General features: G+C 33.3%; 1 protein-coding gene across 1 annotated transcript in view; it reads right to left on the bottom strand.

The window, feature by feature from the left end:
- LOC148279135 (uncharacterized) overlaps window positions 1–25,160 on the bottom strand; it is a 109,106-nt gene that overhangs the window by 65,443 nt on the left and 18,503 nt on the right. The window contains 1 exon segment of the mRNA XM_088230385.1: window positions 23,676–23,794. Within this exon segment, the coding sequence (XP_088086511.1) occupies window positions 23,676–23,794 (119 nt within the window).

Genomic DNA, 25,160 nt, shown 5'->3' with positions numbered 1-25,160 from the left:
ATATTATAGATAGGAGGTGTCGATTTGTTTATTCGAATAATCCACGCCTTTACACTCTCAAAAACATGGTAAAGATATGCATTTTTTACATTTGAGACTTATGTGTATTATTAAATTGATACTTAATATCTCTATGGTCGATAAAGAACAATTGAACTTAATCAATGAGATTTGATTTAAATTTCGTATCAGAATTATTACTTATACAGTTGTATCAAGAATTATCTACATAAAGAAAGGCAAAAAAGCTACTATTTATTTAATAATAATAAAATTACGACTTATATTACATACAATATACTACATATTGCTACACATTTAATATATTTTGGTTTTTATAATATGCATTAATTATTATGATGTTTAAATCGTTGAATAAACAACGATTTGAAACTGGACAGATGACTGAAGAGTAAGCCAGATTAGACTAATCGGTTTTAAAATTAAAAACACTGCTTAAAGGAGTAAAAGATAGGCCCATTTCACATGTATCGTGCCAATCCACCCGGCCCGGTAAAATTAGTGTCTTTCTACATTCGTTTGAAAATGCCCTAATAAGGCGATACAATTGTCACGAAGTTTTTATTTTTATATGTTTATATTTGTAAAAATAAAATAAAGTGTTCAGTAGACTCAAATCAGTGTTTGATTTCTAATTATAAGGATAATTTTTTTTTCGTTAATAGTACGAATACCACACAATCAGGAGTTGATTAATTTCAATAAAAGGCAAACAATCATCAATGATTTTTAAAATATACATTTTATGTTAGGATGCGTTTTTTTAAAATGGAAGTTGCAGAATTATTGACCTTGCTTTCAATGTACAAGGTTAAAATATGTTACGATATGTTGTAATATTAAGATGTTTTGTGTTTTTTGTCGTTTAATAATTTCAACTAGTTAATTTTATCAAAAGTTACGGGTCCCAAAGCCATAGAGATCGCAATAAGCGGATTCGGCAACAACATTTTACATTTTTTGAGAAAATCAATTAAAATTTTAATTGTACATCCGGATTAAAATATACTTTTGATAAAATTTAATGTCTTATTTATGGTTGATTTATTCGTTTGACTAAGACTATCTAAAAAATAATCATTAGAACGATGTTGACCTTGAGCGACCTTGAGTTGTGTGATTCATGCGGTGCTATTTCACGACCGATTTCACGCTGAAAACTTCCAAGTGCAAAGCCTACTTACTACAGACAACAGACTACAGAATAGTTTATACGGCACTCCGCCAACAGCTGCCGTGTGTGCCGGACGAAACTGTACTTACAAAACTAACTCTTTTAGTTCACCTCATTACTTCAACTGCAAATTTATTTTTAAATAGTGTTATGTACGTAAAATAAATGCACTTCAGAGTAAAACCCAATTGAACAACAATAAAATTAAGTCGGTAATTAACTATATGCTCTTAACAAAAAGCAAAACTTCTTATGGTTAATCTGATTATGCATAATTTAGATATGTATTACTACTTTAACAACAGGATTTTGACAACTACTTTACTTTTTGTATCTTTTGAAAAAACAAACAAACCATCACGCCGTTTTGCCGTAAGGGTAGGCAGAGAAGAAGGAATGGTACTTTTGGCTGATCAGCTTCTTCTACATTCATACATTTTCTTTTACCGCTCACGACGATCATTCCGACTTAAGACATGCCCATCTGCAAGTATTTGATGAATTTAGTCATGCAATGTTTTTCGCGGTCTTCTTCGTTTTTTTGCATTCATCAGCATTGGCACGGTTAATACATTTAGCCGTTCTTTCGCCGTCCATTCGCTCTGCATACAACGCAGCACTCTTTTCTTGATCTTGTCGACAATGCTTGCCTCAGCCTTACAAAATGCACGAACCTCGATATTTGTACACCTATCACGCATAGTTTTACCACACATTCTCCCGAAAGATCGCATTTCGACAGCATTCAGCCTGTTTTCATCCTTGTTTTTCCAATTCCCAACCTCGCCCCCATACACGAGAGTCGGCATCAGGACTCCATTGTGAACTACTGATTTTGCATCCCGCGACTAACATTTATTTGGCAAAGTTGATTGCTCTATTGGTTAAAAAAAAAACAAATACACCAAGATGCACCGCTAGCATAAAAAACAACGTAGTTACGTCAGCAATATCTTTTCAGTGTTTTTACATTTTAAAAAGTATTTTTTATTTCTCATTAAGATTACGAAATTTTGTTCCAACGAAATAGACTAGAATATTTTTTCAAAATAAAATTGAGTATTTTTCCTTTTTCCTTTTTGTTATCAATAAAAGAAAAACGTAGAAAAATCCATCAAAAGGAACAGTGTTTAAATTTTCTTTTTTAATGTTACAAATATTATTGCCTGCGCGACGACGACAATCCAAATCCAACATTGAAGTAAATTTAATCACCAGGAAAAAACTGTTATATTTTTTTTTTTTAATATAAGTTATAATTTGAATTTTATTACTGTCAAAAACTACCGAAATACGAACTTTTACATCAGAAGTTAATTCAAAACTTTATCAAAAACACGCACCGCTTTACCAAAAAGTTCAGTGTCAATACTTTCAAATAAAAACATCTAAAACTTATTTATTATTTTTAATTAAGTTTGATAAGTTTTGATGGGTTTGACGTCTAATCGTGATATAAAAAAAACACCGATACAACTCAATAACAAAGTATTTCCAATGAGGAAGTTCAGTGGTTTTATATAACATTTTTATTTGTTAATAGACTATCAAAATAAGCAAATTAAAAAAATCCTTAGATTATATTTATTTCTGTGTAATATGTTACCATAGACATGACACTAGCTGACAGCTGTCATAATTTTGAAAAATGTACTTAATCCCATTGAGTTAAATTTACGAATACAACTGAATTCTGTTTTACTTAATTAAAGCATCTTTTAATCAAACACTAGTCATATTTCTGCGTAGCATTAAGTCTGTCATGATGAAAATCCGTTAGAGAATGAAGGCAAGGAAGGCAACTACCCACAAATTGAAACGCGCACTTAACGTCCCATTTGATTATACGTCATTGATTACAACATAACTTTTTGCAACATAAACAATCTTTAGTAATTCACCTAATTTATTGAACACCGATGTAATAACATTTTAAGTCTATTAGATAATAAGCAAAGTAAAAAAAAAACACTTTCTATTTTTTTGACTCCTGTTTTCTGTGTCTTACTCGTCGCCGCTTAAACTGATCAAAATGTAAGTTATTGTAAATAAAATGTCGTGTCAAATTTCGCGTGTAAGCTAACGTCGGATAGACATATTACTCTATAATATTCGCGGATAGCCTTGACGTTAGAGCATAATTACATGGTAAATGATTATATAAATATTATTTTATAGTGGATAGTAGATACTCTAGCGTGCACATTGCCAGACAAAACAAGGCGGGAATATTTGGCGAGGAAGGGGCGGGGTAGCGCCGCTGGGCGGGTGCCAGGCGCCGCCGCCGCCCAAACTGAGACTGGGCGCGCACTTGACTGCACTATGCTCGTGTGACGTAGGACCCGACACAATACTACAAGACTGAATTAAAAATTTCGCAAAATGTACTCGTGTTAGTTATACAAAGAAAAGATATAGAAAATTACTTTCGTGATTTAAAATTCTCACATTAATGAAATCAACGCATCCAGTTTTTGAACCCTATTTACCACTGCAACTCGTGCAATCTTGAACAAACGAACGAAGGAAGTTTTTGAGATTATATCGCACCCCAGAAGTACACTTCCGTAACTATAAATTTGGCCGTTCTGAGTTATGAATGCAGTCAAACCATGTTTATTTATCTTTCTTTTAAAGTATTATTTGAAATCAATATTGAGTAAAATAAATAAAAAAAAACACCGCAGAATTGTAATGCTACAGTTCTTCTGATATTTTTACAGCCAAATTAACAAATACTACGAAAAAAAAAACTGGGCATTATAATGTCAATATACATTAATTTACGAGAATCAACAAAATTTAAAAAGTTTGTTTTTGGACTCCTGCAAAATGGCCAATTTAGACATACCACAGTGTACTTCTGGGGGTGCGATATATTCTATTTAAATTAGGTCTGCCTGTGTCAGAAATAAAATATGAATTCTTGTCTTCCGTCCTGATCCGTCTATTTAAATACTGTAAATTGTTCACATTATCATATGTTTAGAAATCATTATAATAATATAAATTGAACGCAAAAAATCTATAGGTAAATATTTAAATCGTGTGAAAAATCAGATTCTAATAGAAACGCTAAAGCGCCGAGGAGTTGTCCAGCCTGTTTTGAGTCGATATTACGCGACACAAGACGGGTCGCGGCCGGGGTGACATCCGGTGGTAGTGATGGATGGATATTATATGAGGCAATTATTATTCGAACTGTTGTGCACGATTGGGACAGGATATACGTCTCAGTAAATCTATTCTCTCGACACATACAACAGAGGCTGGAACGTAGACCACTAAAAAAAATTATCACGTATTGGTCATATCCATTTATTTTATTATAAAATATCCTTTTATTATCAGAATGTGCGAGGCACACGTACAATTCTTTAAAACTTGGTTCGAAAAAAATTTACTGCCATTTTTTTTCTGGGGTCCGCGGTTAAATACGTCTCTTGCATCTTGCGTTATGATAAAATACTTGTTATCGATTGTTATTTCAATTATAAGATATTAACTTGCTGTTTTAACTTCCTTATAATATAAAAGACCTTGACTATTATACTTTGTGTTTCATATCATTAAATTGGCGTGCTTTTACAGTATAAATTATGTAGACATAATTATTTAGCATAAGTTTAATTTCACAGTTTTTGAAGTAAATTATAAGACGCAGCTCGGGTGATAGACCCTGGAATGCAATTCATCGATGGACTCACGTCATAGTAAACCAGAAAATGCCATCAGAAAGATCGTAAATTGACTATTTTAACTACCGTAAAAAATCAGCGGCTTAGCGGAACGTGATTCAAGTGACAAACAAATTTTATTTGTTAAAAGGTCGAAATAACAATATTGACGAAGAGCAGTTTGACAAAAGATGTCTAAATTTCTTATTCAACAATCTGCGGGCTATACTGCCCTTGATTCGAAATGCCAATTATTTGACCATTCGAGGAGTACTTTTTATTTGCCGTAGTATGTCCCAGGTTACGTTAATGCAAAAATGAATGACCTTTAAGCCGCGTTTGCCCATATATTATGTATTCGCTGATGTATTTTATCTTTAAAAAATATGATTTGAGGCCACTCCTAGGCCGGCCATTACAGGAACACTAGCATTGTCAGTGGCGTGACCAGAAACAATTTGGACCAACCTTGTCGTATTAATCATTATTCCATTTAATCAACACGTTTCGCTCTACGCAAAACTACTCACAAACGCGACTTTTCTCCGCAATCTTAATTGAAACGCTTCGCGAAGCAAATCCACTGTCGAAAAACAGTACGGAAAAGATAATTAACAATGGCAATAATAACGATTGGGAAACAATGTATCAAAAGTGTATTTCCAAAAGTGTATTTTAGATACTTCCAGCCATAGTTTGTACGATGCGTTCATGACCAACCACACAATAGTTGGTCGGGCCACTTACCACTGGAAAATATAATTCCCAAATAATTATACTACTGTCATGCAATTTCATTTTAGAAAAGGATAGCGTTTGGGACGCCCAAGCGCCAGTCAATGTGTAGCCAAATTTGAGGCTCCGATTTATCTAATCATGGAAGTCCAGCTAGTCAAATATACAAATTATTCACTATGGTTTATTCCCCCATTCACTCTAAATAGATAAAATATTTCAATTAATAAAAGAGGACTACACGTTAATTAAACATAATGAATATAATATCTTTATTTCCGCTACTTACTTGAAAATTCCGGACGGAAATTCAACACAAACTTGGTACAAGTTACAATAGCATTGTAAGTAACCTAAATTTGAATACAACAGTAATTAAACTTTATGTAATCCAAAACGCTAAAATAATCATGCTTAAAACTAAATACAATAATTGCTATCAAACTTTCAATCGTATTCATTTAATCTATATGCACAAATATATATATATACTCTAATTTAGCAACAGCAAAGAATTGCCAGATTCAGCAAGTATGTTATAAATAAAAAATAATGTTTATAAGTACCTACTTCTTTTTGTTTATTTTTGATCAAACGAAACTTTCATCCCCTAACCAATCCAAAAGTCAGAAAACGGCATTGTATGTATTTTTATACTAAAAATGATATTTACTATCTATTTTATATGTTATTTCAACACATAAATGGGTACACAGGTGAACCATATACACTTTGCATTTATTATTCACTATTTACCAAAGCAGAAAAATCGAAAGCATAAACAGATCAGTGACAAAAATATACAACAAAGTAATGATTATTACCCCGACAAAATAAATTTAATGGGGGCAAAAAAATAGGCTTGCCTATCAGGGCGTATCCCGTGATAGGTAGAGCTCCGTAAAAACGGTCAAAGGTTGCACGAAAGGTTGGCTAATGCTCGGGTTTCCTAGGACAGCGGTGCCCGTATTTTAACGACCGTAGTGAACATTAACGCGGTTAACAGCCGTCGTAACGGTGACTAGAGAGTGGTTTCCTATAAAAATTGTGTTGATAACACCGTTAAAAAATAAAACCACTCTCTAGTCACCACTACGACGGCTGTCCACCGCATCACCGTTCACTACGGCCGTTAAGATACGGGTACCGCTGTCCTAGGAAACCCTAGCTTTACAGTAATACCAAAAACAATAACATTTGTATGAAAATTCTTTGCAAATTACGTGACTCGTGTTAAGGAGTATTTAGGAACATATGGAGATATCTTCGGTTAACAAGCATACAGCAAAAGACGAATATATATTTTTTTAATCAAAAAATATTTTTGTTTTGATAACGTATACGTATTGCAAACGGTAAAAGTACTGATTAAACAAATAATTGGTTTCGACTTTCTAGTGAATAATGCCATAACCGTGGTAATGGCAAAATTCTCATTATGGCGAAAAAATTCACAAAAAAAGTTATTAAAATATTTGAGATTAAGTTAGTGTCGTGGTTCCGAGGTAGTGTTGCGAAAGTATTGGCCTAGGGTTCGATTTCCACTCTACCACAACTTAATTACTACACCTTTTCTACCACAATAAATGACAGTTGGCTAAACATAATTCCACAATTAAAAATATTATATCGGAATAATTTAAATCTATGATTCATAGCGTAGCGTACTGTAAACAAAATATTACAAGCATTAGTTACGGCAATTGAAGCTCAGGCGTGACTTGGTTCTTTTGGTATCTAAATTATTTTGCACAATATTTCTGAAGAGATGGGTATACTTATTTCGAACGTTATTCAGAAAATATGATAAGTATAATATAGAACCGGGTAATTCATTATTCCACTGGTTTATTGTTAATTTCATCAATCTTGCGATATACGCGGCAACGCGCGGATTGAAAATGAATACACATAATTTGTTTTTTATTCAAAATTTGATCGGATTGTTTACATTTCGGCCGAGTAGCGGATTATCAACTAGTTCGGCAGTCGGGAGCGCATCGGGAGCAACGGTGTATTATTTTTGAGATTATTATCCGCCGGGCTGTCTCTCAAAATCGTTTGACGATGTCACAAACGCCTCTAAAACCCACGCTAAATGAGAAAATCGTTAAATAATCATTTCGAAAGGCCGGCGCTTTGGTCGGGGAGAATATTGCAAATTCACGGAAAATAATCTATTATATTCCCCGCACGCCATTAATGTGGTTTTATCGGACAGTGCATGAATATGAGAATTTTTCAGTAATCAGTGTCTGATTCGAGATTTATGGGCAAATAATAAATTTCAGCCGTCAGATTTAATCAAATAATAACTACGTAATATGTTAAGCAGCTTGAAGTGGGCTTTCACTACGCATGGAAACTAGTAGTTCAATTATTAAATTCTTTTGTTTATTCAGCGGTACAGAGTACTCTCAGCGGTAAAAATCCTACAAAAAAATCGAGTGGAGATTAAACGGCCTCATGATTTAGTGTACTGGTTATTGCGTTCGCCTGGCATTAAATAATATAGTAAAAATAATTATAATATAATAAATATCAATCCACCCTATATTTTATAGTGCCGTGTGGATTTTTGCCATGGTGTGAAAAGAGCCAGAATGCTTCATTTCATGATATCGAAATATTATTCTTAGTAATATTCTTAGTAACAAAAGTCTACGAGGTATGCAAGAAAAGCGATTTGCTTATGAATGTTGATAAATCGAAAGTGATGGTTTTTGAAAGGGATGAAAATATAACTAAATGTGAGATCAGCGTGAACGGAGATATTCTGAATCAGGTAGAAGAATTTGTGTACCTGGGAAGTATGTTTACTAGGGACGGAAAGGCCGATAAAGATATTGAAAGGAGGGTGAGTGCCGGGAACAGGGTGAACGGTGCACTAAAATCTACTTTGGCAAACAAATGTTTATCGCAGGAGGCTAAACTAGCAGTTCACAACGGAGTTCTAGTTCCAACTCTAATGTATGGAAGCGAAGAATGGAATTGGAAAAATAATGATTAAAGTAGGTTGAATGCTGTCGAAATGCGATCCCTCAGGCGAATGTGTGGTAAAACGATGTATGATAGGTGCACAAATGTCGAGATCCGTGAAGTGTGTAAGGCTGAGACATGCATTATTGACAGAATCAAGAAAGGGGTGCTGCGTTGGTTTGGACATGTAGAGCGAATGGACAGCGAAAGAACGACTAAAAGGATCTACGATGCAAATGTTGATGGATGCAGAAAACGAGGAAGACCGAGAAAGACATGGCACGATCAAGTCCATCAAATACTTGAAGATGGACATGTCAAAAGTAGGAATAATCGGCGTGCGTGCATAAGAAGATGTATGAATGTAGAGGAAGCGAGGTCTGTATGCCAAGATAGAGTGTTATGGCGTTTTATCCTCTCTGCCTACCCCTACGGGGAAACGGCGTGATGGTTTGTTGTTGTTGTTGTTACATGCAATATTTTTTTTGTAATAAATATAAATTCACAAAAAATTACAGCCGAATTTAGTATAAACATACACATAACTCAGATTTATCTGTAAGCTAAGCCCACTGGCGCCGGTCTTTAATATACCCTAATTATAAATAATGTCTCTTTTGCATAGAACATTACGTAATTCCACGTTTTGGGAGCAAAGCAAATTTTATACATACATGTTCGCCAACTAAATGTTGATCTATCGGCGGATTTCGCTTGATTTTTGGTATTGCTATTTTGATTCACTATACTCGTATATTGACATTAAAAATAATACCGTTAGATTTTTTGGGTCGAAATGCGAGACACCTAACCTTGATAATTTTACGTAAGTCATATATTATAAAAACTGCAAAAAAGAAAATATTAATTGCAAATTCAATAAACTACATAAAACTCTTTTTTCCAGTCATGTTTGCAGTTCTTATACACTAAGCTGTTTTGCAATACGCAGAATTTCCAATTTGCAATATTAGTATCCGGATAAATAATAGCACAATTAAAGTTATTGAATTGTTGTACATTCAAATAATTAGTAATTGCATTGCTACCGTCTAACATAAAAACTAGACTGATTTTGTGATTTTTTACTACAGTTAGTAGTTCTAAGATCTTTCATATTATTTATATTTTCGAAATTCCTTTAAAGTTATTAAGTTTAAAGTTCATATAGCGTACATTAAAGAAATGTTACATAAAAATTGTATGCATAACATAACAAACCAAAAAGCGCTAAAAATAAACAAAATGGCTCATTGAAGCCTTTTATTTCATTGTGTATTTTATTAAAAACTTATTTCAATAAACTCAAAAGGCTTAACAATATAAATGGCTAATTTTGGACGTCTTGAAGTGACTTAACTTATTTAAACAACATTAACATATTACATACAACAGAGATGAAGAACATTTTAAAGAAGGTAATATAGACGTCTAGGCATCTACAGGGCTTATGACCTGTCATTGGCTGGTTTCCTCGCTTTACACACACTGTAACATTTACCATTCTGCCCATATTTGAACATCTATATTCCATCAATTCGTTCAGCAGTTGATGTTTGTGAAGTTAAAGAGCTGAAACCTTTATTTATGCGGGTGAGATTCATTTAATTGAATTATTACACCTACATACTAGAAGTCTAGGCATCTACAGGGCTTATGACCTTTGATTGGCTGGTTTATGTGGCCACTTTACACACTGTGTAACATTCACCATTCTGCCCATATTTGAACATCTATATTCCCTTAATTCGTTTATCTGTTAATCTTTGTGAATCCAGTCCTTGTCTACAAAACTTTGGACAAACTCAAAATATTATTGTTATTTAAACAAGTTTCGGATTCGGCCGAAATTCGGTATCGGTTTCGGCTGCAAATCTAGCTTCGGTCGGTTTTTATAAATTAGAGGCTGTAAGTTTATTCGTATCAACGACGTCGCTGGTGTTAACTAAGAACTAACGAGGTTTCAATCAAATAAATGACATAATGGTTCTCTCTTAACATAACGAACGATAAAAGATCAGTTATGCCAGGAGTTGACAGAAATTGAACATAATTACAGAAGAACGACATATCCACCGTCATTACACATTACTCACGACCTGTGACGCATATCTTCACATAAGTTAGGAATGGACTTGTGTGATAATAATTTAACAAACATTCTTACACCTATTTAAAAGCTAATTATTATGCTTGCATTACTTACTGTACGATGTTTGATTAATGTACAACCATTAAGCCAGATAATACGAGTTGTGTTTTTAAAGCAACACATTTGCAATGACCATTGATAGAACTGTTTTTTTAAATATTTTTATTACGGACATAAAAAAATTCAATGTTTATATCGGCCATCAGACGGCATGAATTTTTTTCGCAAAACATACTATAAAAAATATAATATTTACACCAAAGTACAGTAGAACTCCGTTTGTACAAACTCCAGTCATCCGGATTGCCAAATATCCAGATCGTCATCAGGAAATAAAAAATAAAGGAGATGTTTTTTATTAGAGTTGAACTGTGCAATAAGGAAGTTCAGCAGCGGTTTTCTAATTTTTTTTTATTTGTTGACTAACTAATCAACTAAGCCAAAAAAGTTTGTACTTCTGAAATAACTCCGCGTGTTACGTCGGAGGTTCTCTTCCGCCTATTCTCGATCAGATCTGCCCATTGGTGCGTTGACGGTACGCAAACCGGAAATCTTCCATAACCCTCTTATCATTGATTGATTCATATGAACTAGTGACGTCGTTCAAAGTAGTTCGTCTGAATGAAGATTTTTTTTTTCGTACATTTTCAAGAAACTTTGCTTTGTAATTTAACGCTCTAATTTTTACCGCGCGCAAGAAAACATTTATTGTATCCAATTTCCCAAAGGGCTTAACTTTGCTGGACATGTTTAGGCAAGTTTGAATGTGATTCATATTCGATGTATTATTTCAAAAGCGATAAAAACTGGCACCCGTTAACGCGGGTTGTTGGAGGTTTACTGAATTCTTTATAAAAAAGGAAAAAAATACATGATACCAACCATAAAAAACGATTTGAACTAAAATATGTATTTTTTTTAAAACGACTGTTGAAGGCACCATTTGACCTTTATATTTAGAAAAATAACACAAAATTTGTGTCATTTAAAACACTTGTATTTCTTTTTAGAAACATTTTTTTTTAATTTGAAAACCACTGTACATAAGTTTAATCTAAATTCTAAAAGACCTAATCTGCCGGTCGAAAGGCAATATTTTAGCTACATTCAACTTTTAAGTATGTATTTTACAGGAATACCTTAGAAACTGATTGTTTTTATGTAATGTCCTCCCTTCATCCCCTCCCTCTTTATTTCACTATTTCTCCCACAACATAAAATGTTTTCATACCCTAATCAGTGCATGTAAGGGTTGCCTATTTAAATGCATGGCATGTTGGTTTTATATTTTTGTTTAGCAACTTTGGTGAAGGTGTATAGTGGGTTTTGCATGTTGGTTTCATTGGTGTCCTGACGAAACCGGCAGACATAGAAAAATCAATAAGTGGTTATATACAAATATTTAAGAACATTTATTAAAATGTTTGACCACAAAGTTCATAATTTAAATATAAATAAGATTAATTTTTATATTTGAAGCACTAACTTTGTCGTTATTCATTATAATAAAATAAATAAAACAACTTTGTTTTTAACCACTTTTTTTTTCTTCCGCCGATCAAATTACCACCCTTGTAAGAAAAAAAAGACTTGATTTATTGTGTCCACGTGTAGTATTTAGTTAACATAATAAAAATAAAATAGGAATTAATTCATTAGTTACGTAAACCTTGACGAAGAAGCTTCTTTGATTTGAAACCGGTCGGAGGATTTTTAAAAAAAATTAGTGGTTAAAAACAAAGATGTTTTATTTATTTTATTATTAAATAATAATATTCTTTTTTTTAATAGCGCGATTTTAAAAAATGGCGTTTCAAAAGGGCATGATTGTATGATTTTCTTACTTTTACAGGCGCAAAAGCAGATATAAAAAGAAAATAAAATTAACATTTTGGCATAACTTACTTTTCTAGTCAGTTGTATTTTTATATCTCTAGCAATTATTGCTTAAAAAATAACTATTATTTTTAACCGACATCATTTTGGTCATTCGTCTACCATCTAAGTTGCATTTCTGAGGAACGCAATTTTTAATTAATAAAATTCAATTAGAATGATTATGAAGTCGAGTTTCATTGCCACATTTATTTGTCTTCTGACGCATCGTCGTATAATTTCCATCTGTATAATATATCGTCGGTTTATTGAAATAAAACACTAAGTAAATTTGATCGAAACTAAGCTACTTATATTTACTTATTTTAAACTTTAAAAATACATGCACTTCGTCAGACTTATTGCTAAAAACAATATCTTTCAGCTTACCAAAAACAGGCTGGTCCAAAATCTTTTTTTTTATTTTTAATTAAATTATTACGCTTAATGACATAGAACAAATGGAAAAAGTCCCATGTGACCGAAATTTATTAATATTGTTCTATGACATGCCACAAAAAATCATATTCAAAAGGCATAATATGTAGTTTCATAATACTATAAAATATAACAATACAATTTTATAAGGCTCAAGATTTTAGAGAATTTTTTATTTTATTAACATATATGGCAAAAATGCCTTTTACAAAATTTATAATATAAACATATTTGGTTTAATTAACGCATATAATACTTTTTACCCAAGATTTAGAAACAAAAATTGAACCTAAAAATTATATAACACAATCATTTTTTTAAAAAAACATGAGAAGAGTAAAACTTCAATTACCCGGAATGATAAGTGCCAGTTGTTATCCCGATATGTAGAAATCCGGATAATTGTGTTATATTTAGACAAAGTTTTGAAGAAAAAAAAAACGCAAAATTTACTCTAAGATAATTTTTTATTGCTTTTGAAACAGTACAGCGAATTGGAATCACATTAAACACGCCTAGCAAAGTTAATTGCTTTGACGAAGTAACTCGTTCACCTTTTTTGTTTTTATTTCCTGAGACGATCCGGATATTTGGCAACCTGGATGACTGGAGTTCGGACAAACGGAGTTCTACTGTATTAGAAACTCCCTGGAGAAGGTTGCTGCGGTCGGCAGCACAAAGGGAAGAAGACGAGGCAGGTCTCCCATGCGCTGGTCGGACCAATAAAAACTGCAACAGGCTCTTCGTTTGTGGCAGCTCTTAGATAAGTGCGGTGCCGAGGCAAGCCGGAGGGCTGCGGTATCGAGAGTACGACACGATGGTCACCGGTCACGACCTCGGTCGAGTGGTATACCGACTAGGAAGATTATTAATTTGTTTTTCGTTAAAATCAAACGTACCGTAACGTATCGTATCGGTCCAGGGACGGTAAGGCACTCCATCGACATAACTGAAACCGTTTTAAACACCAAGAGCCTTCCTATCGGTTTCGCTCATATTTAGAAAACAGTGTTTTTGGTCGAATATGGAGTAAATTAATTTATTTTCAATTTCATAAACCGCGATTGTAGGAATAGTATTAAACCACCTTCAAAACAAATATTTCACATCGATGCTGCAAACAATAGAGCCCGGGACCTCAAGCATTGTAGGCAAATTCTCCAACCACTACACTAGGGGGCTGACTTAGCCTCACTTGATTTCCTTTTCCAGGATTTGTGCCTGAGAGTAGCCACCGATTAAAAAACACTCGTCCAGGGCTTTGGTTCCATTCTTTGGTCATCCGCCTGGACAAAGATAAAATTGGTTACGTCAATGTTCGGTGAGTTTTTGCGGTAAACGGACTATCATATTTATTATTAAATACGCAGTTACGCAGTCTGGCAAGAGAGGCGAGACATGCATCGCACGATTTCAGTACATAATATGACGTATTACCCGTCTTGTTTTAATAATTTCAACATCTGGCGACGAGGTAATATTACACCTGTCTCTAAACGTTTGTATTACATCATAAATATGCAGATATTGTAGAACAATAAGAACAATGTTAGTTACGCGATCGCCAAAGTACGCGGGGCGCGGGGGACAATGCCGGCGAACATAATGACTCTCGTGGGTATGGCAATTAACAAAACTTTAAAATGAAAATTTCGTTACGAGGTTAAAGTTTTGACTATGATTAGGAAGTTTACCGATTTATTGTCCTAATTACTAAATTTCCTGGTTGCTTTAGTAAACATCGAGTATTAACGGTTCGATAAGAGAATTTTTGTATATTAAAAAATAACCTATACTTATTTTTTAATATTGATATTCCCCTTCAAAGTAATCACCATCGGATTTACCTTATTTTTCTCTGGTTCAACCAAAAATTGGAATGTATCTTATGGTCTGGTGCATCTTATCGTTCAAAACATTTTTTTTCTACCATCGGATTTACCTATTTTTTTTCATTGGTTCAACCAAAAATTGGGATGTATCAGAACATATTTTTTTCTAAAAAACTGTTATGTGCCGTGTAAGGTGTTGAGGGGCACTTTGTAATGAGTAATTGAATCGCCCTCCAGTAGTCAATAAAAGGCAGCTTCGAAGATGGTATTGTTTTATTTAGTTCACTTTTGAAGAGAACAAGATGTGTCCAACTACACTCGTTGGGTTTACTGTACTTATAATTTAATAATATTCAAGTTTACATTTAATAATAAATTGTCGTAGTCACGACGTACTAAGTTAGGAATCTAATTTCAATGTGTCCTCCTGGAACCAATGTATTGGGTTATAAAGTGTACATTTTCAGTAAATGGAGGGGATTATAATAGGTTAATTTATGAAAGGTTCAGTTTGGAGCATCGCAAGGTGCATCTAAATAGTCAATCCTTAAAAAGACAATATTGTCCCTTGGGACATCCGCCCTTTGCAGGTGAGAGCATTAAGATAGGTAAATTATTAGACGCGTATAGACACTAGATATAAATCGTCAAATGAGTAGAGACTACGACTAATAAATAACCATTGGCTAAAATAAAATGTCAAGCCAAAGATCAAAAATAAAATAGTTACGATACCATATAAGTTATTAAGGTGTGGGAGATGGCAATTATCTAACAAGGGTTTAAGCTTGTTTTGAATATAACAAAAGGCAAAAGGTTGGCACTTAACAAAACCATAGATAAATTTTGGGATGCGTCTTATGGTCCGCAAAATACGGTAATACACCTATGCAAGCGTGTGTCTAATCCTCGAAACGTTTCTCGAACGAACTTTTTGGTGCGGACTCGAGTACCCTCAGCGATTCGATATTTATCTCCTCCATGGTCGCGAAACGTCATCCTTTCACAGTCCTCATCATCTTTAAGACCCGTAAAAAGTCGCAGGGGGCAAGTTCGGTGAATACGATGGCTGGTAATCAATGCGGTCAGCTTTTTTTCAAAAAGTCATAAACAAGCCGGGAGGCGTGAGCAAGGCGTCTGTCATTGTCGGAAACCAACTACACGTCCAAAATGGCTGAAAATTTAGATAAATTACAAACATATGCATCGAATCACGGAAAAAAGAGGCTCTTACAATATTGCGTGTTCAAATGAGGAACTTTAGCCCTACAGGAAATTGGATACAATAAATGTTTTCTTGCGCGCGATAAAAATTGGAACATTAAATTGTACAACAAAGTTTCCTGAAAAAGAACAAAAAAATATAAAAAATATTTTAATAAAAACGAAATACTTTGAATGACGTCACTAGTTCATATGAATCAACCAATGATAAGAAAGTAATTGAAGATTTCCGCTTTGCTTGCCGTCAATGGACCGGACCAATGGGCAGAACTGATCGAGAATAAGCGGAAAAGAACGAACGAACACGTGGAGTTATTTCAGAAACACGAAACCTAAAAAAAAAACTTAGCGCTGAAGTACAGAATCGACAAAAATAGATTAATTATCTTAATGTCTTATTATTTTATTTTAATTATTAATGGACAATTCTTGATGGAATTCTATTGTAATGATGTAAAAACTTATAAATTATTAATTACAAATACTTGGTACACTTCCATTTATTTATTTGACCAATTAGCGCTTTCACCCTCTAATGGGCATCTTCAGACTGGTGAATATTATACAGTGTAAGAATAATTGATATAAAACTAAATATTATCTTAAGTGTAGGTTCATTTAAAAATAAGTTTAAAAAGACACAATACGCAATGTTTCAATGGAACAGAGTGAGACAAATTATTGAAACATGTGTTGGCGGTGTACTTTAAGAGAGAATTCTATTCTATGAAAAACATTTATTGTTTTATTACAATATACATGGTCCAAATATTGCGTATTGGTATTTTTTAACTTATTTTTAAATGTACCTACACTTAAGATAATATTTAGTTATATATAAATTATTCTTACACTGTATAATATTCACCAGTCTAAAGATGCCCATTAGAGGGTGAAAGCGCTAATTGGTCAAATAAATACATATTTTTAAATTAATAACTTGTATGTAAATATAAGTTATTACATCATTAATGTCTTATTGTAAAATGGGTACAAATTTCAGAAGTTAGACATGAAAAACAGCGAATAAAGACTAAAAAGGGCATACATTATTACACCTATACAAATTACTTATATTTTGGAGCGGGTATACTCAATACCCACAAGTCATACTAATAAAAATTAGGAAAAGTACCCGGTTCTTACTAAATTAAGATTATTTTTAATAGTTTATATGTTATTTTATGATGAAAAATATTATGGTTATTATTAACTTAATTACATAATATTATCATGAGATAAACGGAAACTAAAAAAAAAACACAAATGTTGCTATTAATATGTCACAGTGGGTCAGTGTGACAGGTAAAGTGACAGTCGTAACTGTGAAATGCGTGATGCTTACTCAATCGATTCCTATAATCCTATAATCCAAAACGAGGCATAAGTCGTTCTAGGCCCTGATGTGTGGCCTACAATCTTATATTATACTGCTTCAGCTAATGCCATCGATAGGGGTGATTGATAATGAAGGATTGGAAAAGGAGGAAACTAGTTTTAAATAACAATAATATCGTAATTCAAATCACCTTTCCCACGTATTATGAAAGTGAAAATAGGTCTTCCATAACATATAATTATTAGCTACGCGTGATGCATTATGCATACTTGTGTTAGCGAGTGGAGTTATCTGGATAAGCTTGACATAATAGTAGAAAAGGCTATTAAGTTGCGGAGTTATTTCACAAGCTGGTATCGATGACTCTTAAATCCGAATATGGGCAGCAATTTAAAACAGATATTCGGCTATTAAACGACCCAAGGTTCCACTAAATTTAGAACGGGGTCAAGTTATGTCAAGTAGATGAATTGATATTGGCAGGCTGTAGGTACGATTCTTTAAAAGTCTTTAAATCTTCCAAATGTAAATTATATACAGTGAGAGGATACGTTAAATTAGCTCCATTTACCTATCCTCACATTTGACGTGTTCGTGGGACATCGTAAAATTGATTAAATACGTTCAAGGTATTAAAGGTATACAATTGCAGTCCTACCGTCCTAATTTTGCTCTGGATTTTTTTTAGTGAAAAATATTTTAGATAATGCGCAGGTTCCTAATGCTTCCATGTAGCATTTGTAGGTATTTTATAAAGGTTGTACTTATTATGTACTTCTGGATTATCCTCTTCCTGCGAATATATGCTAAGGCTATCGGATTACAGAGAGCTCTTTCGGGCACCCTTTCTCGTTCGGCGGCGATCTATTTTTCTCTGTATGCGGGCAGCGTCAAGAAAACCAATCGACTCGGGTGCGGTTTGGGTTTTGTAGATGTAAATGAATTAATTTGTAAAAAAAAACTGTTCCTAGTAGAAATAATAAATACCTAACTTCTTCGCGGTCTCAATAAGGGGATTGATTTGCAGCAAAACCTCGCGTCTTGTCCTCCACTGCTCTCTATTCTCTGCAGCTCTCTTCAGCTCAACATATGAGGCGCAGTTCAAATCTTCGCTCACTTGCTCCAAATACTCCCGCCTGGGGCGCCCTCTGAGGTTTGTCCCCTCAACCATTCCCTCTCGTATGCCATGCAGGAGACCCTCATGGCGCATAATGTGGCAGATCCATCGGGCTCGCCTCTCCGAGATGGTTTTGATTAGGTGCCTCCCTTCTTCGATTCTACTATGAGAATCTCGTCATTAGTGATGTGGTCTCTTTAGGAAAGGTCTTAATATTCTTCTGTAACTCCACATCTCGAAGACCTGTAGTCTTTTTTTTATCTCTTTCGGTAAGGCACATGTCTCACAACCGTACATCAATACGCTCCATACATATGTCTCGACGAGTTGATTGCGGAGTTTTAGGTTTATGTTATTTGACTCGAAAATCTTTGATTTTTGTTGAACGCGAGCCCCGCTCGGTCTATGCGCCAATCGACTTCTCTTTTTGTTCTACCATCCCAGGTGATCCTGCTTCCAAGGTACACAAACTCTTTCGCGTCGTTTATACATTTATCATCGATTTAGATTTCCACCTACGTACTGGTTAATACTGTTAATTTTAGTATTTTTACAAAGTTCTACATTTGACGATGTGGCCCGTTTAGGTAGCCAGCTTCCAATGAACATATTTTTTTATTATTTACTATCCATTTTGGTGTGTGGTGTATTGTTTTAAAAGATACACCAATGATTAAAACTTGTAAATTCATATTTTATATTTTTAAACGTTAGCAGCGGATTGATGGAATTATTTTGTGTTAATCTCAATTCATCCAAAAAAATCTTTAGACGGTGATTTATTTATTTATTTAAATCTTAAAATAGGGCACACATATCATACATATTGTTATGTGTGTTCTAATAATAACATTACAAATATATTTAATTTATAAATTGTTTATCACATATGTCTTGACCATTATTTTAAATTTTGATATGTTTTTTTCTTCATAAATATTTTTTTTCATTTCGTAATACTTTTTAATTGCTTTAAATAAAATTGAATTTTGTGACTTTGCCTTTTTCCTAAATGGAAGTCTAATTTTGTTCTTTTCTCTAGTATTGTGATTGTGTTCATGCTGGTTCCGATCAATTTTTTTCCAAAATTCTGTTTTTTTATTAGAGTTTATAATTTTATGAACAAATATCATTGTATTGTAAAATATTCTTTGTTTATATGTTAATAATTTCATTTCATTTACCATCGACTTTACCCTCGTATATCTGTTTTTTTTCAAAATGATTCTAAAGGCTTTATTTTGTAATACAGTTAGTTTATCTATGTTTTCTTTGTTTGATAAAAATAAAATGCTACTACAGTAGTTAACGTGTGGTTCAATAATTGCTTTGTAAATAGTTTTGCAGGAGTCCTTATCAATAAATCTTCTGATCCTTCCCAAAATTGATATTTTTTTTGCAATCTTATTTATTACCATCTTAGCGTTTTGGTGAAATGTAAGTTTTGAATCCAACATTACACCTAAATATTTAATTTCAGTGACTTCATTAAGTTTTTCATTTTCTATTACAATTGATGGTGTAATTTCTATTCTTTTGTTTCCTATATTCATATATTTAGTTTTGTTAACATTTAATTTTAATTTATTAATTTTTAGCCACAGTGATACACTATTAAGATCATGATTTAGTCTGTCTATTTATATACTGTTAATCAAAGCGGAATCAGGATATTTTTTTATATTTGTACATCTTAACAATACTACGCAATCTTCCTAAGATCGCATTACGAACGTTACCTTAAACTATTAATGACTGGTCAATTAACTAGACATCTACACTACCGGCAACTGGCAGAACATTGGCCCATTTCAAACGATCGAAAAATCCACACAGCGCGATAAAATTACATAGGGCGGTTATTTTTATTTATTTTTTTATTTAATAGCAGGCAAATACACTAACCAATGCACCACGATAACCAATCTCCACTCGGTTTCTTTTCGCAGGATTTTTACACGAGAGTAGCCACCAACTAAATAATAAAAATATTAAGAAATGCAATCAATCCACCCTGATTTTATCGTGTCGCGTGGGTGTGTACGATCGATGTGAAGTTGCCATTACATGCATGTATTCAGTATTATATGACGCTCGTCTGTGCTCGAGAATCCCTACTAAATCCCCGTACATGTCGTGTAGAATATTACAGATACACGAACGTGCACACGTATTACGTATCGAGACAAACAGAACGGCTGACATTGTGAAATAACCACTCGCTAGCTCTTGAGAGCTCCTTTGGCTAACCCGATCACTCGATACGCGTAGTAAGTGCTATGTTCCACTTGATCAATTGATCGAATTGAAACAGACCGAGTGACTTGAAAGGACAATGGCAGCGGCCGTACGAGGGCGCGACATGTGTACTTGGCTTTCCATACAAGTACACTTGTATATCGTCGATTATAGTGCAATATGTCGGAACCCACAAAACATACGAAAATGAGCTAACCCTTTATAAGACACATATTTTGTGTAGTTTTTATAGATAATAAACTTACTGCATTTGAAAAAAGTGAGTGGAAGACTGATCTACCGGTGTACGTTATTACGATACTCTTGTGACATAAGACTTCTTATCAATTATTGTACCGATTGTACCAATTGTTAGGGTACTAGAGATGGGCGTTTTGAATTTTTAAAATAAAAATAGCAATAACAGTTACCGTTTCACGAATTAAGCTCTTTCGTGAAGACGTTTGAAAAATAACAAGTTTTTTCCGTTGCTCAATTTTTGTTAATTAAGAAACAAAAAAATAGTGATTTCATATAACTTTTTTCAAAACGTCATTTTTTATTATTATTTAATGTATTTTGTAGGAACCTTATTTTATGGAATAACATTAATATTTATTAGCTTAAAACTTTTATTAAATGCAAATAGAGACCTTTAAATTCACAATATGACATTTTATTTACACCTATAATTATTTTTTCATTCGGATTTTAAGCGTATTACATGTACTTAATTATCAATTTAACATTTATGATAAATTACCCACGTTAAATTATCAATATTGTATATACAAGAAATTGTTAATTGGATGCGCGTGTATTGTTTATGGGAGCTAACACCAAAATTCAGACACTTAGTAAACTTGGCATTCTTTTTAATACAAACGGCAGGGTCGGCATTTTAAAGAAATTGTCTGCTTAAGTGTATTTAAATTTCGATAATATTGGGATCGATGAGTAAAAAACGTAAAAATTAATACCCTAGTAAAATTTATAGGGTTTCATTGAAATGCAGTTGTTTTTAAACAGTGTAGGCTCACAGTTTATTTAAAACGGTGAAGTTTTCCCGTTCTTTTAAAATGTATTAAAGGTAACAACTGGCTATGACACTGTTTCAGTTTAATTTGCTGCTCCGTTGTGGAAACACCTTCAGTTTTTGGTGTTATTTTAAAGCTGTAACGACTTCGTGCTGTTTAAAATTTCTGATTTAAAGATTCGGAGAAAGGGTGGACAAAGTCACAGCTCTGCGCGGTTGAGTGGAGACGGACCGGGGAGTTTTCATGCGTATATGTGTATGTACTTCTTCCTTGGGAGATTATAATACGACTAGGTTGGTATTAGGGATAAAGATTTTAAGTTAGGGCGAAGCTCGGTACGAAGTGCGGCGGGGCGTTGAACTTTTCGCGCTAAGAGAAATGTTTTTTTTATTTACTTCTGCGCTTGGTGATTTAATTTATTTTTGTGAAACTGTTTTAGGTGTTTCGGAAGGGTAACTGTTTTAAAACAGTAGTTAAATTCATTATGGCTTCATAAAAGTTTTGAGATTATTTTACAATCATAAATAACGTCGAGTAAAAGGGCCACGGTTGTCGGTGGCATAATATAATTAATACCTGTCGGTATAATCGTAAACTGCATTCTGCATTCATTTAAAAAGGCCATCAATAATGCGCATAGCAACTTCGTGATGTAGGCAGCTAGCAACTATCATAGAACCAAGTACTTATGCAGGTAGCCAATAATTGTAACAATAGAATTATGTGTATTTTCTTACACAAGTCGAAAGAATGATACCTATACGCCATAATAATACCATTTTCTTATGTACATATAGGCTAAGTAGCATTCTACCTACCGTTCAGGAATTCCGAATAAAAACAATAATAAACCTAAACACATATTATTTCTAATATGTGTTAAACAACTTATCAATTAAACATGTGTACATTGTCATTATTAGAGCACAAATAAGAATATGTTTATGTGTGGCCTACTTCAAGATTCAAAATAGAATAAAATAAATAAATAATATTATACACTATCCATATAGTTTTTGTATCTTTCGCTTTTGAAGTTTTTAAAATATTGCTTTTGATTTATAATAGATTTTCTTCTTAGATTTTTTAATTATGTTATAGGGGAAATAAAAAATCTGTTATTTTAATTCCAATATTCCTTTTATTGAAATATATATGATTTGGACTTTTTTCTGCAAAAACGTTCGATATGCTACTTTATCAGTGTAACTATAATTATGTACCTAAAATCATTCAAAATAAACTTACAAAAAAATTAGCAAATAGTAAAAAGATATTTTTTTAAATAAAATATTACAATTTCAATACTTTCATTAATTTTTATGAAATAAATTATTGCGTTCCTATGATTTACTAAAATATTACAATTTTGGGGGTCTTTTTAAATGAGTAGAAAATAGACCACGATTAGAAAATGGGAATCAAGTTAAGGTAGTGGGTCTGATCCGCGAGTCCGCAACACTAGCCACGGGAATACATACACCCCGGTTCATTACTAAATGAGCTTAAGTTTAGCTCCTAAATGTTTGACGTCAATATTTTTTATATTAATTCTACAGCGGCTGAACCACAAAATAGTAAATCCTATATCTATGGGGTAAACAGTGAAACCACCTTTAACATACCCAAAAAAGTATGGAAGAAGACCGAAATCCTTCAATCGGTTTCGCTTACACTTAGTTTTCATACAATATTTCGAATTTCTTACATTTTCAATTACATAAACCGTGATTTCAATTGAATTTAGCACTAAAATATGCATTGTCCTGAGAGTAGTTATCGAGTCAAAAGGGTTTTTTATTATATTTCCGATCTGTAGGTCTAATTATCTAGTTACCTTAATGATCCTTCTACACCACGAGCAGCCAGCGAGGAGGAGAACAGCCGTGACTACAGCGAGGGCCGCCAGTAGAGATGGTACCACAGTCCCCAGTTCAAGTCCCGGGGGCCCCTCCCCTAAAAACAACACACAACAGTATAAATATAAAATAATTGCATTATTGCAGACACGAAAATTGCAGACACGAAAAGTGGCTTGGGAAGATGTAGTTGAAATGATTTATACCTGCTAAGTTAATCCTTTTATTTTTGTGTATTTTTTTACAAATAAATGTTAATAAAAAGTATACAAATACTTTAAATCAACACTCATTTAAGTTAATGTACTGGTCCTTCTGAACTTCTGACGATTAATCATTATCGTCAGCAGAAATTTAAAAAGCCTCAAACAAGTGCAAAGTGTTAACGAAAGGGAAAATACATTTGAAATATTTCTTGTTTTTGTCAATAAATAAATATCAAATTTCTAACTTTGTCGGCCTCGCGGTGTAATGGTCAGCGCGTTTGCCTACCACGCAAGAGGTCACGGGTTCGATTCCCGACATGTTTGATATAAAATATTTATTTAAAAGGGTGTTTTCACACCAGAATATTACATAGTCCCTGGACTGGTACTTGAAGCGTAAGACTGATCACCTTCATGTGGCAAAATTGATCGAGATGTGCTGCGATTGGTGTACCAATCCGGTGCCCTATGCACCATTAGGTGCGGAAAGGGAATGATAATGATGAACTTTGTTCTAATACAGTAACAAAAAACGAAATATAATGATTTATTTTTAACTTTCTTTACCCCTCCCCCCTCCCTTGAACAATTTACCCATACAGCATTTCAAATTTCCGCGAATAAAGAGTCGGGAAAATAGAATAAATTGTAGGTGCACACATTCATGATACAGAATTACCCATAAAGCATTAGTTTGACCTTGCCCACATAAAGGAGTGGTACTTATATTCTAAAACCAGTTTCACAAATTCGCTGGATATAATAATTATGTACCTAGTACTTAAATAGCATTGAAAAAAAATAAAGGAGGAGATCGAATTGTAAATTTAACAATAATATTATACAATATATTATGTCGAATCCTTAATTTATGTGCAACGTCGTCCTTGATATTATTTCTGGTAAAAATATAGCTTAATTAACTGTTTCTGTTACTATTCTAGTTCGAACTATAATAAGTACTTATGGAGTATATTCATATAATAATTAAAATCTCCCCAGCAAAACCAAGTTTCAGAAAATGATTTAGAAAATTAATAGAGACAAGATTTAGGAAATGCCGGAATAATAAACGTTTTATGGTATTAACTCTTAAAAGACTGTGGTAAATAATCCTTTGCGCACGGTGATGTAACATCATGTTACCACTAGTAAAAGACGGAATATTATAAACTTTAGAAAGTTCAGACATTTGAAAAAAAAAAATAACATGGAAAAATTCTGTTTAATAATTCCTTTTCCATAATTTATGCGAAT

The sequence above is a fragment of the Micrasema longulum genome, unplaced genomic scaffold, assembly GCF_059751315.1.
Source record: "Micrasema longulum isolate JH-2025_06_02 unplaced genomic scaffold, ASM5975131v1 h1tg000755l, whole genome shotgun sequence".
NCBI lineage: Eukaryota > Metazoa > Arthropoda > Insecta > Trichoptera > Brachycentridae > Micrasema > Micrasema longulum.
Note: the sequence above shows the minus strand (reverse complement) of the source record. Positions and strands in the feature narration are given on the sequence as shown.